This window comes from Haliotis rufescens, unplaced genomic scaffold (assembly GCF_023055435.1).
Source record: "Haliotis rufescens isolate VD_foot unplaced genomic scaffold, xgHalRufe1.0.p SCAF_4, whole genome shotgun sequence".
Lineage (NCBI taxonomy): Eukaryota > Metazoa > Mollusca > Gastropoda > Lepetellida > Haliotidae > Haliotis > Haliotis rufescens.
In genome coordinates this window covers 34,084,102-34,099,926 of record NW_025964112.1, presented here as the reverse complement: position 1 = coordinate 34,099,926, position 15,825 = coordinate 34,084,102, and the positions used below count along the sequence as shown (strand labels likewise).

The 15,825-nt window shown below is 37.7% G+C and overlaps 1 protein-coding gene across 13 annotated transcripts in view; it reads right to left on the bottom strand.

Annotated features, from left to right (window-relative positions):
- Positions 1–1,298: 1,298 nt before the first annotated feature.
- The window catches only part of LOC124152156 (calcium/calmodulin-dependent 3',5'-cyclic nucleotide phosphodiesterase 1A-like), a 406,387-nt gene continuing 391,860 nt past the window's right edge, over positions 1,299–15,825 (bottom strand). For 12 of the 13 annotated variants that reach the window (XM_048382479.1, XM_048382474.1, XM_048382473.1 and 9 more), the window contains 2 exons: positions 15,454–15,657; positions 1,299–5,985 (listed from right to left, as the gene is read on the bottom strand). In XM_048382479.1, the coding sequence (XP_048238436.1) occupies positions 5,705–5,985; positions 15,454–15,657 (485 nt within the window). In that variant the 3' untranslated portion in view covers positions 1,299–5,704. Of the gene's footprint in view, positions 5,986–11,452; positions 12,525–15,453; positions 15,658–15,825 lie in introns of those variants that run through there. The other variant, XM_048382483.1, reaches the window with a different exon arrangement.

Sequence of the window (15,825 nt, the reverse complement as noted above, 5' to 3'; positions counted from 1 at the left end):
CTCCAAACTCTCGTTCTTCAATCAGTGACGTGGAGCAGAAAGCGACTTTCGTCGGACCAATGGACCAGTTCTCAGATTCCAGTTCTGTCGCGTAATACACCATGCTAAACGAGCAGCTTTGTGGTGATCTCTCAACAAAGGACGCTTTATGACTCGTCTAGCCCTCAGTCCTGCTGCTTTCAGTCGGTTCCTGACAGTTCTGGTGCTGAAACGACGATTTGGAACAGCTGTTTCAGACGAGTACTTGTTAAAAAGGTTTCTTGGCGTATGAGACGAAGAAGGTCCCTGTCTTCGCGATGTGTCGTTACAGGAGGTCTTCCGGATCTGGGACGGTCTTGTACATCATCGGTCTGAGCACGTTTCTCGACTAAACGGCTTACGACAGTGTGATGATGCCCCAAATTCCGACCAATGGCATTACAAGACATTCCTGCGTTATGCATGCCGATTATTTGTCATCTTGTGGCGTTTGATAATCGCCTTCGTGCCATGGTCACACAATGTCATGGAATAACTGTTTAAAACCGAGCTTAAGAAAGCAATTTTAACGTTTGAATATACTGCTTTTAGAGATACTCGAGGGTAGCATGCACGGCACGTGAGCTTTCGTCACGCATGACTGATTACAACAATCTCGAGAAAACAATTCTTATCGTAATTATATCTTTCATGACTGTTACAAATATTGGGACCAAACAATAATGAAATATATTAGGGTGTGCTTAACTTCTTTCTTTGTGTATAGATACTGCTTCACCACTTGTTTGATATGTATGCACAGGGATGTAATGACGTGACGATATAAATGTTGTTTTGCGCCACAGTCGGTACAATTCCAGCTGTATAACGGTGGCCTGGAAATAACCAGGGGCTGATAGTATAGGCAACGTCTCACGACGTCGGGGTACACTATTATCCAAGTGGACCCATGAAGATCGGGGTAAGAACTGATCCTCAGCTGACAATGCTTGTCGTAATAGACCACTAACGGGATCGGGTGGTTTGGCTCGGTGACTTGATTGAGGTATGTCATCGCATCCCAGTCTCGTAGATTGATGCTCATGATGTCTATCAGTGGATTGTCTGATCCAGACTCGATTAATTACAAAACGCCGTAACAAAAGCTGGGTTATTGTTTAGTGCAGCGTTAAACGACAAACAAGCATATATTAGCTAAGTGACCGAGCCTGGTCACACCTTCTGGCCTCAAGCAATCAAGTCCTGAGGACCTATTCTAACCCGGGGTATAACACACCAGGCATACATGGGAAAACAGACATCAACAAAGATCTGAAATATTTATTGATTTTGTTTTAGATTAATTTACATATGAATGAAATAAACCATAATATTAACAGTTTACAGTAAATGTATATACAATAATGTAACATTTATTATGGGAAGGGGTATATACAGTCAAATCATAATTTTAATAAAACCGATATCTTTCAATTCTGAAAACTAGGAAATGCATAATTCATAATATCCATTTGGTTAATCACAAGGTTGGATGAATATCACTGTTAAAACGGTATAATCGAAGTCGATACATTTAGAAATATACAAGCATGTCGACTGCTTACGAGCTGAATGTTAAAAACGACCAGTTTGAAGTCTGATATAAGATTGTAGACAAGACGGATATATCGTGTAATAATCTTGTAGATGTCATTGGTTATTAACCATTAAACGAAGATGTGAAACTAGAATATAGAAAAATAGGGTCAGTATGGTGTGTTTCCTCTTGATTCTTGTCTTTCAATCTCCTTCAGGGTGACTGGATGGATTGAGTTTCAAACCAATCTGAACAGTGTTCCATTTGAACTTAGCATGTCAGCTTGATGTGGGAGGAAAGCCCGAAGTGATGCAGGTCTGATGTTTACACTTTGTCAAAACCCACGAACAGGGGTATGGTGCTGACAATCCAAGTATCATACCCTGGGCAAATATGGGAATTGGAACCCACGATCATAGGATCCTGGCAAAGCTAAGGGACGCAACTCTGCATAGCTCATTGCGACGTCTTAATCTACTGGACGACCCAGTGAAGTAAAAAGGACTAGCACATGTTATTGTTACTTGCATTTTGTGAAAAGAACGTAAATTGAAGTTATTTACACAGTCCAATGAAACGACTAATCGGCCTTTCTGTTCTCAACCCAGTAGCAGTTTATAAATCAACTAACAAACCGGATAAGACAACACTCTGATATGACTCTGCCGCACAACACTAGATACGTGTTTATATTCCTTACGTTAGTTGGTTTGCTTCCGTTAGTTGGTTTGCTTCCGTATTGTTAAATGCCACATGCAGCAATATTCCAATATGACAGCCCCCAGTTAATAATCGACCAGACAAACCAGTGATTGTTATAATGAGCAACGACCAACGCTGTCGGGGCACGACATAGGTCACGGAGCCTGACCACCCGATCCACGAAGTCGCCATATACTACAAGCTTAGGTAGTAAGGGTCCTCTTCTCACCAGGAATGTTGTTAACAGCCTGTTATTAATGCTACAATACCACTGTCCTCGGACTCAAATATCCCACTCTCCGAAATCAAATCTATGAGGGACTTTCGTTTTTAAAAGTGAAAGATTAAGTTTGATATTATGATATAAACACATTTCACCTCAATGTAGATTTTATCAATAAAAGCGACAAACCCCTTTCCGTATTGATATGAAATGTCTGTACATACGGCACGTCAAAATTGGGCATGGCATCGGTCATCATTTTGGGCGCTGATGCGTCAAATTTAGGAATGTCCTCCACATGTTTTGCATAAAGCTTTTTGAAAGCTTTACTGAGGCCTCGAATGCTGTAACATTGATCAAACAACTTCTAAGAAAGAGTTGTATGACGCTGAAATCTTGGTAGAAAGAGCATGCTCGATTGCATCTCAAACGTTGTGAAACGTTGACGGAATATTGCTCGACATAAAGTGAAAGTTTAAAAGTCATCCCTATGTTTACAGCGGCGAAGCATACATGATTAATTTAAAGCTGCGTGTCCTTTCTCATTCAAATAGGCGCGCCATAATAGACGGTTCACTGTTACTGCGTGCATACAAATACTCCAAAGAATTGTTTATAGAGGTGAGTGAGTGAGTGAGTGAGTGAGTGAATTTAGTTTTACGCCGCTTTTAGCAATATTCAAGCAATATCACGGCGGGGGACACCAGAAATGGGCTTCACACATTGTACCCATGTCGGGAATGTTTATAGAGGAATTTGAGTAATCTCAGCCGATATCTAATAATAACACCTGATATCATCCCCCGTGGTTGACAAACTAAGTATCAGCGATGACGAATCTTGGGTTCAAACTCAATACAATAGGTTTCAGGAATGTCAGGAAGGAGTCTTAGAACGGCGTCTTGAACTCCTGTCTAGATATTCTATCGAAACTACGGGATCGAATATTGCTAAATTTAACATGTTGATGTATCGCCATCAACTACACAACTATAGTTTTATCAGTCGTTACTAAATGACCTCGTACCGGCCCACTAGCTGCTTTCTGATTAATTCTTTGAATCAATCAATTTACACAAGGTAACTATTCCTTTGTCATTGTGTAACATTATATACATAATGCATGTGTCAGGTGACATCCCCGTGGCGTCAACTGGCAACGCAGGGCTAACATACATGTTAAAGAAATAGCCGACTCATGCCATTTGAAAGGTTTATGGTGGGATCTATATATGTTCTCATTGTCACGACAGTTCGGAAACATCGCCTTCGCGTACACAGCGACGGTGAAATGAGCCGGGGGCAGTTTACCCAAAGCCAAATGTCCGGATGCATCCTGGTAACACTTGTTGTATCACAAAAGGATTTACTACTCCCAAATAGCTGCAAGTTTACCAGTCATTTCTTCAAGATGCTTCTTTGATGTGTTCCAAATTACATTAATGCATGTTCTGTTATTCAAGAGTCCCACGTCTGAGATTATCCAAAGTAAAACACAATACAGCATGTGAACTCCGAATGAATAACAAAATAAAGAACTGCTACAGAAAGCCTTTGCCATTTAACCATGAAAGGAACAACTCCAGTAAGAAAAGAAATATATTATAAAAATGTGAGACTTGTAGATCTGAGTGGTTAGGTTGAATCAATTTTCTGTGTCTGGTGTAATAGAAATACTGTAACGAATACGATCCGTTCAGGGGAGTATGACAAACCAGAGTACCCAATTCACTATATCTATCAGTGACATTTGGAATCAACAAGACGGGACAAGGTATGATAAGAATAATGTTTGGACCACTGAATCTGCATTGAGAAGTAACCAATGAAATTTAAGAAACCATGCATCTAATAGTATTCCCAATCGTAGAGGCTAAAATAGTTACATTTTCAGGTAAATATGCCCTTATCTCTCTTTTGGACAAGAATCTGTATGCTATGTTCCCATTATTCTAAAACGCCCAAAATATAGAAATAGAAATGGCTCCAATAACTTTAAAAGTTGACATTTTCAGTGGGCTAAAACAAGTCATCGCCCTACCTCGTCCCTCGCTGATATGATGGTGTACTTGTCTGTATTCCAGATCATTCTTATTGCCATATGGACTAAACAAATGCCCTTCCTTCTAAGCAGCCTAAAGCATTTACCCTTTAGCATTCACAACACTTGAAGACAGCGTGAAAAATATCAATACCGACGCCGGTCGATACTGTCTTATTGTATAACGAACGTATACCACTTTCAAGAGATCTAATATAAACGATTGTCACACGAAGCTTTTCAACAGTGTGAAAGTAGTACTTGGGTCCATTAGATAGCTATTAACGATAAATACATGAAATGCAAAGAAAAAGTAATTCTTTAAGGACCCTGGTTCATCAACTGCTGATGTATATAAAGAGTATGTTTGATTATAAGACCGGGCGCCACGTGGTTCTCGAAAACCTATTGCTGACGTACATGACATTAATTATTCTCCGTCACCATGTTGAACAGACGCAGGACGCCCTAACATAGTGTGCATACTCTCATTGGGTTGTACAGTTCAACACACAAATAACAACATTCAAATCCACACATTGAACATGAGATGGACAGCGGGTCGGTGAACAATGAAATGGATCTGTCAGTCGGTACAGTCTTAAAAACTGTTGTTAGGGATAGCAAATATTTCGGTTACTGTTTCAAGGAATACACTTTTATACCTCAGAATTGAGCTCAATAAATATATTTTCCTTAACATATTATTTTTAATACGTCCTCACAGGCGGATCCAAGATTTTGAAAAGTGTGTTTGTGTGTGTTTGTGTGTGTGTGTGTGTGTGTGTGTGTGTGTGAGTGTGATTTGGCCGAGTGTACGGTTAACATCTAAAGTATCTGAAAAAGGGGGTGCTCTCCCTCGCACCCCTCTCTGGATCCGCCAGTGGTCGTGCGAACAAATTTTGTTGTAATTTCTAATGAAACTTCGTCCCTAAGTATGAATGGACATTACAACAGTAGACATACCAAATATGATTCAGATAACATCCTATAAGATTACATTATGCTCCACGAAGAGCGTTTGGGGAATGTTAAACTATGTACAAGTTACTTGACGTCGGTGAAAATATTGGCATAGAGATAACATTAGTGTTAAATGCTCTCCTGCGAGGGACTGGCGGGATAACATTAATCGACTGTAAGTATATTATTTGAAGAGGTCTTCCTTCGCCGCTTCATCCCGCTAACTGCTGGGGTAAGTCTCGCCTTCAGATTCTGTTGTGGAGTGTTCATAATTGCTGGACTCGTACACTTGGGGTAGATGCTTGCTGCGTCCGGTGAGGGACTCCCGCGGGGACTTCTGAGAAGGTGAAAGCTCATCGGTTCCACATCCGGAGTCAATCATTTCCGGTTCTGAGCTATCTTCGGATTGGATAGTCTCTGACCTGCCTTCGTGTGACCTGAACGTTGACCTTGACACCGAGGTCGTCAGTAGGTCGGTGGTTGAGGTTTTGCGGCTTATGCCTGAGAATGGTACAAAAGATTATACTGATCAAATAGGTGTTGCATGAAAAACACGTAAGATTAGAAGAAAATAGATTATAAAAAGGTAGTTTGATGAAAATGAACCACCTTGTTTATAACATTTTCGGTCTCCCTTTGAAACGCGTATTTTAGTGACAGTGCTTTAAAAGCTATATATATACACAATTATATATATATATATATATATATATATATATATATATATATATATATATATATATATATATATATATATATATAGAAGAATGTGTGAGTGAATAGTATTAACACTTTGATTAGTAATAACCCATCGGTAATTCAACGTTGATCAGAAGAGACAAGTGTAAAATCGAATCTGAGTATGATGACACTCAAGGCTGGATTCACACCACGACCAATTTTGAAAGCGTTGCTTCGTGCGTTACGCAGAGAATACTACACAGACGAAAAATCAAGATGTGCCATCCGATGCGGTGAGAATAAATGCTCTAACCTAGATATGGTACGCGGATGTAAACTTACTGGGAAATCCAATTATGACTTCATATTTTGCACGTAACGTAAGGTGTTTCCCCCTAGGTGACGTGTGTAGGTTTCTTGGTGTCATCTGCGTGTCTGCATTATATCTTTGGTAAGCTATTCACCGTCATGGCTTCTATACATTTATAACAAAATTCTTCGTGCATTAATTTTTTTATTGCTACGTTATTGTTTCTACCGTATACATATATTCATTTTACAAATAGAAATGTTGCACTTTGCTATCCGTTTGTATGTTAAGTTCATCGCAAATATATGCGACTTAGCACATGGTGTGCTTAATAGACCTCGACACATGAAACAGAACCATAAAATATCGCGATGATTAATTTACAAACATAGCTGAATGTTTACTAATACTTACAAAGTGGAAAACAAGCCATTCCGCCGATAAGGAATATTACATACTGTAATGAAAAAAAATGCGATGTGCGCCATTTTCTCAGCGATAAACATCATTGAGTTTTGATCACGTGATCTGATCTGAATATAGTCGCTCACAGTCACCTGACTGCCGACCCTTAAACGGATTGTGACCACGTGAATAAAACTCAATGGTGATGTTTATCGCGAAGAAAATGGACATTTCTTGAAAAGTGCACTTTGCCATTTCTTTCATTACAATAGGTAATATTCCTAATCGACGGAATGGCTTGTTTTCACTTTAAATGTATCAGCACACACGGACTTATCTTTGTCAGTTAATCATCGTGATATTTCGTGATTCCAGTGCCTCAAGGAATCGAAGTTCCAATACACATGACATTACACTCAGCAATATTCCAGTTACATGACGGCGACCTATAAAACACAAGTCTGGACCAGATACTCTAGTGATCATATCATGAGCATCCATCCACGCTGTCGGGGTACGTTGGCACGCTATCAACCAAGTCACCGGACCTGACCACCCGATCCACTAAGTCGCCTCTTACGACCAGCAAGTGATTGATATTGTGAGCAACGATCCAAGCTGTCGGGCACGATGCCACACAACCAAATGACCGTGACTGACCACCCGATGTATTTAGTCGACTCTTGAGACCAGCATTGGTTGACAAACCAGTGATTGATAAAGTGAGTAACGATTCACCTGTTGGGTATACTTGTTCTTACTCGGGGGATCTATCCCAACTTGGAATCCTCACGGGGTCCCGCATTCATATTACGGATTATTCGTTAGGAAGATGCATACCATGCTAAGATATTGTGTGATTACATCTGTGAAGGTTATCTTTCAGATGCCTTTGGAAGACGTGAAAATAACATACACAATTTATCTCGTGGAAACACAACAAATGATTGATAGTCAAAGGTTCCAACAAATACATGGAAACGTGGTTTTGCAATTACACTTTGATTCAATGCATATATCACACACAGACAAACATTTTCATATACTGTTGCGGGGAAGAATAAACTGACATATATGAGTAGGACAGAACATGCGACAATCTTAGGGCAATAGTCAGAGAGGACATGCTTGAAGAGAGTGAGAGATATATTTACTTACCTTTACATCAACCTTTCATGACATTATTTTCGTAGAGTTGCTATAGCAATATCTTGTTTATGGTGGTACCTTGACGGTTCATCATCATCGTGTGTGTGTGTGTGTGTGTGTGTGTGTGTGTGTTGTAATATTAATGACAAATGATTCCCGCTTAATTAAGAAAGCAGTTTATTATAAATTGCTTATAAAGCCCTATCTGGTGATGGTTTATAACTTTGGGTTCATTCAACCACCTCTTCCATATGTGCATCCTTCAAGTGAAGGGGTCTACCTTAATATTGTAAATAATTCAGTTTAAATCTAAGGCTTGTTGAAGTGATATTAAAAGTATCGGCATACTGCTGACGTTGATGAAAGTAATGTTTGATGATGTTTCGTTACAGGAGACAAGGGCCAGGTAGCTGGAAAACTACATGGAGTTACCTAGGGTCCACTTGCACAAAGTGACTTAGCGCTACAACGATCGTAACACCCATACTTTAACAGAGACTTACGAAAGGCGTATGGCTAAGATCGCTTTGTGAATGTGACTCCTGAGAGGTTCATTTCACATTTTAATGGGTACTAGATTCCAGAAGGTCGTGGTTCTGGTAAAGCAACCAGAATAAGTTGACTTAACACCACTTAAACAGTACTTTTACAGTTCTATTAAGTGTTATCCCTTTTCTGTGGTTGTGACTAGCATTGTCCGTGTTATTTTCATAAGTAATGGCGCAAATCCTTATCAGACCTTCCCTTCTGACACCAATAGATATCATAACCACCTCAAGCTTTCAGGCTTGTCTACACAGATAAAAGACTGATCCATGCGTAAAACCGTATAACCCACATTATTATCATTATTGGAAAAATTAGAAAGACACGTAAAACTTATTGAGAAAGAAAAGTTGGTTCCTGTTATGCAAAGTCATCTTATATATATTTGAAGGTCTATGTTTAGGTATCTGATCATCTAGCGCTAATATCACAGTGTAGAACATGGCCCTGGGGTCTTAGTCATGAGTCCTTGATATACACTTGAGGGTATCTTCCATGTGTAGTGTATGTCTATAGTCGTCACATCAATGACAGAAAGTTAAATAAACAACTGTCAACCATACCTGCAATTGTTTTTCAGAATTTGTGTAATATATACTCTTAAAAAAAATAGGGGATCAGGTAATATAAATGTTAATACCAAGTATAAGAACAAAGATAAGTGTTCACGACAAACATAACATGCAAGAACGTTTGTCTGTAAACCTTAACACCAAAACACATCCAATAGTTTGCACGCGCCTCACGCAGTAACGCCACACACGTGCCTAGGGTGTCATTTCTTATTGTGACACTTTCAAAAGACGGTCGATTAAACCATTAATTCTGTCAATCTTACTGATTCTGCTCGTCAGAAGTTGTGATTTACTTGATTTAATTCATTGTTTTTGGATAAACTAGCGATGCGGCGTTTGCAACACGCGGTGCGTCGACGGACTCTTGGCATGCTGGATATTGGCAGAAGTCATAGTACTTTGGCAAATACGTTCAATGTTTCATAGACTGATCAGCAGACCATCAAACCCAAATGTTGAAGTTCGACCCCGTCCAGGGCGGCCAAGGTCAACGACAAGAGTACAGGATCGGCTGATGGAAATCGAAAGACGAATCAAATTGCTACAAACTTTCATCGGGCTTCAGGTGTACGAGTTTGGGTCAGACACTTAGAAATCGCCTACATGCAGATCATCTCCATGCTCGACGGCCGCGTGTTGTGCGGCCCCTTACAAATCGTCACACTGCCAACAGACGTCAATGTTGTACAAACGTCGAAACTGGGGTATTCGTCGATGCATGGTCACGCGCATGTTTTCAGATGAGTTCCAATTCACTTTGCACTTCCTTGATAGGCGTGGTCCTGTCTGGCGACGTCGAAATGTAAACCTGAGACCTCATGACAGATTTGGCAGTGGATCGGTTATGTTGTGGGGGTGACGTCACCATGACCTGACCGAACCCCACTCCATATTGTGCAAGGAAGGATCAAGGAAGGGTACTATATTGACAACATACTGACATCCTTTCTTGTGCCATTCGCAAGGCGCGTGGGTCGGTCTTTCAGGACGACAACGCCCGGGCTCACCGCGCACGAATCGTCAATGCTCAACTCCAACAGCACAATATCCATAGAATGCCATGGCCAGCGATGAGCACAGATGTTCCCCCATTGAACACGTCTGGGACATGACAGGGAGGCGTTTGCGTCAACGTCATAGACCGCCACCACGTTGGCGCTGCAAGAGGAGTGGGACAGACTCCCTCAAATCGCCATTTGGAGGCTCATACAGCAAGCCTCCTCGAGTGAATGAATGTTTCACACATCGTGGCGGTACTACGCACTACTGATCGAACACCGTCAACTTTGAAACGTCCCATCTCCCCACTATGGTCCTTCAAGATCGTTGGCGGTCATAACATCTACTGTTATACTTTACTACTGGTTGCAATATGTTCCCAGTTCGCTCATTATTATCATACAATGATTACTTGAAACTAACATGTCTTACAATTTTGGACATTTCTAGTTATATCCGTGTATCTCCTACTTTTTTAAAGAGTATATATTGGTGTAAAGTGTTAGCAGAAGTTAGGATCCACATTAATATTGTTTCTTTTTAAAGCCCGGTCACATCAATCTGTCTGTCAATGTGTTATAACATTAACCCTCGTGTAGAATTTTACCAATAATCTTTGGTTGGGTTTGAATATGTTAAAAATGATGGATTTTCATTAAATACACGTAATGCCACCGTTCTACATACTTCGTAATCTGGAGATTATCAGGTACAAAAAGAGTATTTTACATCAGGTATGTGTTACTGTATTTTTTTCAAATCATACAGTTTCACAATAGTTCATTAGTTAATGATCAGATGTTTTATTGTCAGTCATTTAATTTCTTGCAGGCAATAGAAGATGAAGTTTGACATGTAATTTGTAACATAACTTCACCTTCACATAGCAAATATTAAGGATTATTACAGATTCTTTGGTTACTTTTTAAAGGTTATTTTCACACGTTATAAATATAAGTAATCATAAATATTATAGCTTTAAGAAATATGAAATTTATAGAAATGGTGCTTACAATTTATTTATTGCTACCCTAGTACACGTACTTGTATTTGAGGAGAGAAAGGGAATTCAATTTCTCATATGTACTTCTATAATGCATAAAATTGATCACAGAGGTAGTTTGACAGAATCCATAACAGGTACTGACATGTTATATAAAATTAAAGGATGTTCTTAAGTAATATGGAAAATAATATAAGCATATTTGTATTTCTTACTGTGTGTCTATTCAATGCCTCTAAAAGAAACTTCTTGTCCTGGGTGTTGTCAATTTCTCTGCCATCAACAAACACAAACAACACATTGTGCATACTCTTTAATCAAATGATAATGGATCAATAATATTATTTAACAAGAGATTCAACAAAATGGTTACAGGTTTCATTTACATTCATCACAGATGTCCATTAATCCTTGACAGGTACATATGAAATAAATCATGTATATTTCCAACAGGATTCCTCTAGTCATATGGATCAAAACTTGCATAATGTTTCTTTACCACTGTATACTACTGTATACATGTACGTCTTGCCTATAACAGGCCTGGAAGAAATCAAATGCATTCACACAGCCTTATCACTACCTTCAGTGCCCCTTCTGTAGACGTACATTTCGCTATGAACAACTGTACACAACAATCAATAACACTTTAACAATCAACACTGTAACAATTAGGAACTTTTTACACTTTGAAAACAATGTCTGAAATTAATTATACAAAAGTATGAATTTTCTCAACAGTAACTATTGATATGTGACACTGGAAATGAACAGGGTCAATGCTCTATGCATTAACACCTCCAGATTCTTGAAGCTTTACACAAATAATTGTCTTGTGAAGATTTATACAAGATAATGCCATATTCTACAGAAAGGGCACAATAACATATCTGGTAGACAATCACTGTTAAATTCCCTACTCTCTTGAGTTTGTGACAGAAATTTTCTAAAATATTATTCAATCAAAACAATTTTGTTTACTTTATTATTAACACACAACTTAAATAATATGATTGCTTATTATACTCTATGATGAATTTTCAGTACGTCAAAAACTGTCAAGTCTATTTCTAAATGAAAATCCAACTTTAAATTCAATTCAATCTAATCTAAGTCCATGACTACAAAGTAACAAAAGATGAAATAAATAAAATCTGATGTGTGTGCAAATATATCTGCAATACTGAGGGCAGCTGTATCAAACGTCAATGTCAAAGTTCTCTCCCCTATTAAGTCTTTATATCAAGTATGATTATCCCCCCCATGAGGTATATATTTTGTGAGTATTTTCTCAATGCTGTTTTCTGTTGGTGAAATACCAAAACTCCTCATTTTCGGATGTTCTGAGATTTTCGAATAACCGACTTGTGGACTGAAAAAAGGAAATAATGACTCAAATTTTAAAACAATTGTTTTCTTTTCTGGAAATAAATAAATTTAAGTTTACATGCTGGTATATATATATACATTTGAAAATAATAGAATTTATAAATCTAAAATAAAATAATGACTAAGAAATTTGTAGAACTATTAGTTGTGTGAAAACAATTGTGTTAGTTCAGAAAGTGTGCATTGGAAAAAAGGTGTGCTAGGTTAATTCATATACATATTTTAAGAATGTCAACCGGAAAATAAATTGCACATTCACGTATAGCAATGTTTTGCATACTGTAAGCAAATATATATTTGATGGCTATATCTAAGAAAAAAATCCCCCAAACTTTACAGTATGGTATCATGAAACTGTCCCTTGACAAATAATAATGAACGTAGGACACAAAGTGAAAACATTTTTCAACATAACAATTACAATTAATTGGTAAGAAAATAATATTCTTTGCAGTAAATTTTGAATCAATTTCTGGCATATATTGAGGCCTAATGATCCTGACACATATATTTCCTGTCACACACTCAAGAGTTATTCCCTTATTCCCTTACACTATAAGAGAACAGATCAGTGGACTGATCAGTTCACTCGTCTATGATAGTGACATTCTATAAAATTTGATGATAGAGAAAACTATGTTACAACTACAGGTCTGTGAAGTCAGAGACACATGGAGATATATCACATATGATTAAAGAAAAAAATAGTTAAAAATGTATGTACAGTCAAATACACTCTTTCCCTTAAATAAATAGAAATGGGAACATGTGTATTTCAACATCGTCAGTTGTAGAAACATGCAACCTTGACGAAAAGTCTTGCATCTTTCATCAAGACTTGTTACATGTAATTGGATCAATAATAGTGTAATAACATCATAAACTAGTTAATATCATTTGTGAGCTCCATTCTTGTTCATTTGCCCTTTAATAACTTTAAAAACATGCTGCATATTTCTTTCTGATTATATGTAAGTGATAAACATTGGTTGAACTAAATCAGACTTATATACAAATTATATTTTTATTAAGAAATTATTTTGCTTTTCTTTCTTAATTTTTCTGACTACCGAAATCAGATGTCGAAATTGACGTGTTCATTGCTCTGGTTGTCGTTTGCCATCAATCAAACAAGTTCTAGCAGGATGCTGTTTGGCACTTGATGTATATTTCTCTCTCCCATTAATTGTGGCATTTTAAGAACATTCTGACTGGAAGTTATTTTACATGAATATGTTTCAATAGCAGTTTAAATAAATGCCTTTTTTCTCATCAAAAGTGCATGTCAACATCAAAATAATGAAATTGAAACATAATGATTTGCTTCAGCATCGAAAATTCAAATTGTGCATTAAGAGATGTTGCTGGTGAGAATGTTTATATCATATCATGTCTGAGAATACCTAAATTTATATACCTTTACACCTAAAATGCATGATGATAAACTTATGATATCACAATAATCAACCACATTATCATAACAATCTGTAAATAACTAACTGGTTAATAAAGTAGAAGACTAACTAGTAAAAAACATAACAACATGTTAGAGAACAGGTGAACTTGGATTATTAACTATTAAATAACATAACTTTATGTGCCTATATTTTCCCCTTTTAATTTCTGTTGGCAGTGAGTATATAACACAACCTATTTAGGAACTTTATACTAGTACAAAGGAGATTTAACTGAAAATAGTAAAAACAATTATATAAAAAAAAACATTTTTCAGCTGTACAAAGAAATTATTGTTTTCATAATATTGAGCAGAATATATTATTTGTCTAAACATTCTATCATTTAATCTCTTTGAGCTTTGGTAGGAATGTTGTTTTCACAATACTTTTAATTAAATTAAATTCTTTGTAAACATTTAAGATTTCAACAGATTATATATTATATACATATGATAAATCAGATCAAACATTATGTTTGGTATCAGGGGTAAATATTAATTCCACCTAGTCATAGACTATTCACCTAACAACTACCTACGGTGGATATCAGCACTACTACTTAACAATCCTATTATCATAATGAAACAATAAATAATAATGGCAAACATCACATTTTTACATATTTAAAATATCTGATTAATAAATGATAATGCATAAATAACGTTGTAACCTTGATGGTCACACTGGTTGACAATTTGGCAAGTTTAGTATGTGGACAAGCACTGATAAAAGAGCAAAAAAAAACAGTTAGGGCTTTTGGAGTGCATAGTAAAACCCTTGCTTTCCCTATCTCTAGATCACATGCATCCTTTCTGATACCTCAAGATGAAGCCTTCCTTGGCCAACAGTGGGCAGAAAGTAAGATCTATGTACACATCATGTTCGTACAAACAGTTGTTATGTAGAAGTGATCTGTGGTGCAGTCCTCAGACGAGTTCATGTCACACATGTACGTACGCAAGCACGCACGCAGGCAGGTAATTCGCAAACAGATGACGTACGCACCGAGATTACTCCACAGAAGAGGGAAGAGAGATGACAGGGCGAAATGTTTTGTTCAACAAACAAAGCAAGCAAGCTCTAAAATATTTCCAGAAGTCCTGAGATGAGCTCAAGGTCAGAGGTTGCAGGGTTAGGTCAAGAGGTCAAGGTCAGAGTTCACAAGACGGCACAGAAATATGGATATGATTTTGTTCATTACAAAATGAAGTTTTACACTGATCACAGATGAAACATTCCATCACGTACGGACTGACCTCGAGGAGAGCGAGAGAGAAACAAAGATGCACTAGGAGCCAAGGGAGGAGGGTGATTCACGGCACAGTTTGTATGCACACTGCCCTACAAGTAGGTACGCATGTACAGTTGAGGAGTTCACGTGGCCAAGAGTCACACAGAGTCACTGACTAATGCCACTCCACGCACGCGCACAACATTGTGTCCATTAGTTCTTACCTTTCACAAGTGGCCTAATACTGATACTGTCTGAGTTCATGGCACTCGATTGCTTATCAGACTCTGTTGTCGAGTCTTTTGTCTCATTTTCAGGCTCAGTTTCTTTGGCCTGTTTTTTCTCCAACTCTGAATCTTCGGTATTGGATCTGTTGACTGAGTCATTTGCAATTGCTCGTGCTGCTGCTAGATGACGCTCCTCAGCATCTTGAAAACAATTGCAAAGGGTATTCAAAATTGAAATACTTCATAACAATGAATGCTGTTTTATTATACAGAAGATCTTTTTGCTGATAATTTGAAAGAAAGTATTCAATATTTAACTGTTTAGCAGCAGAAACACAGAACCTATGAAATATTGAGATAATTGTTTTC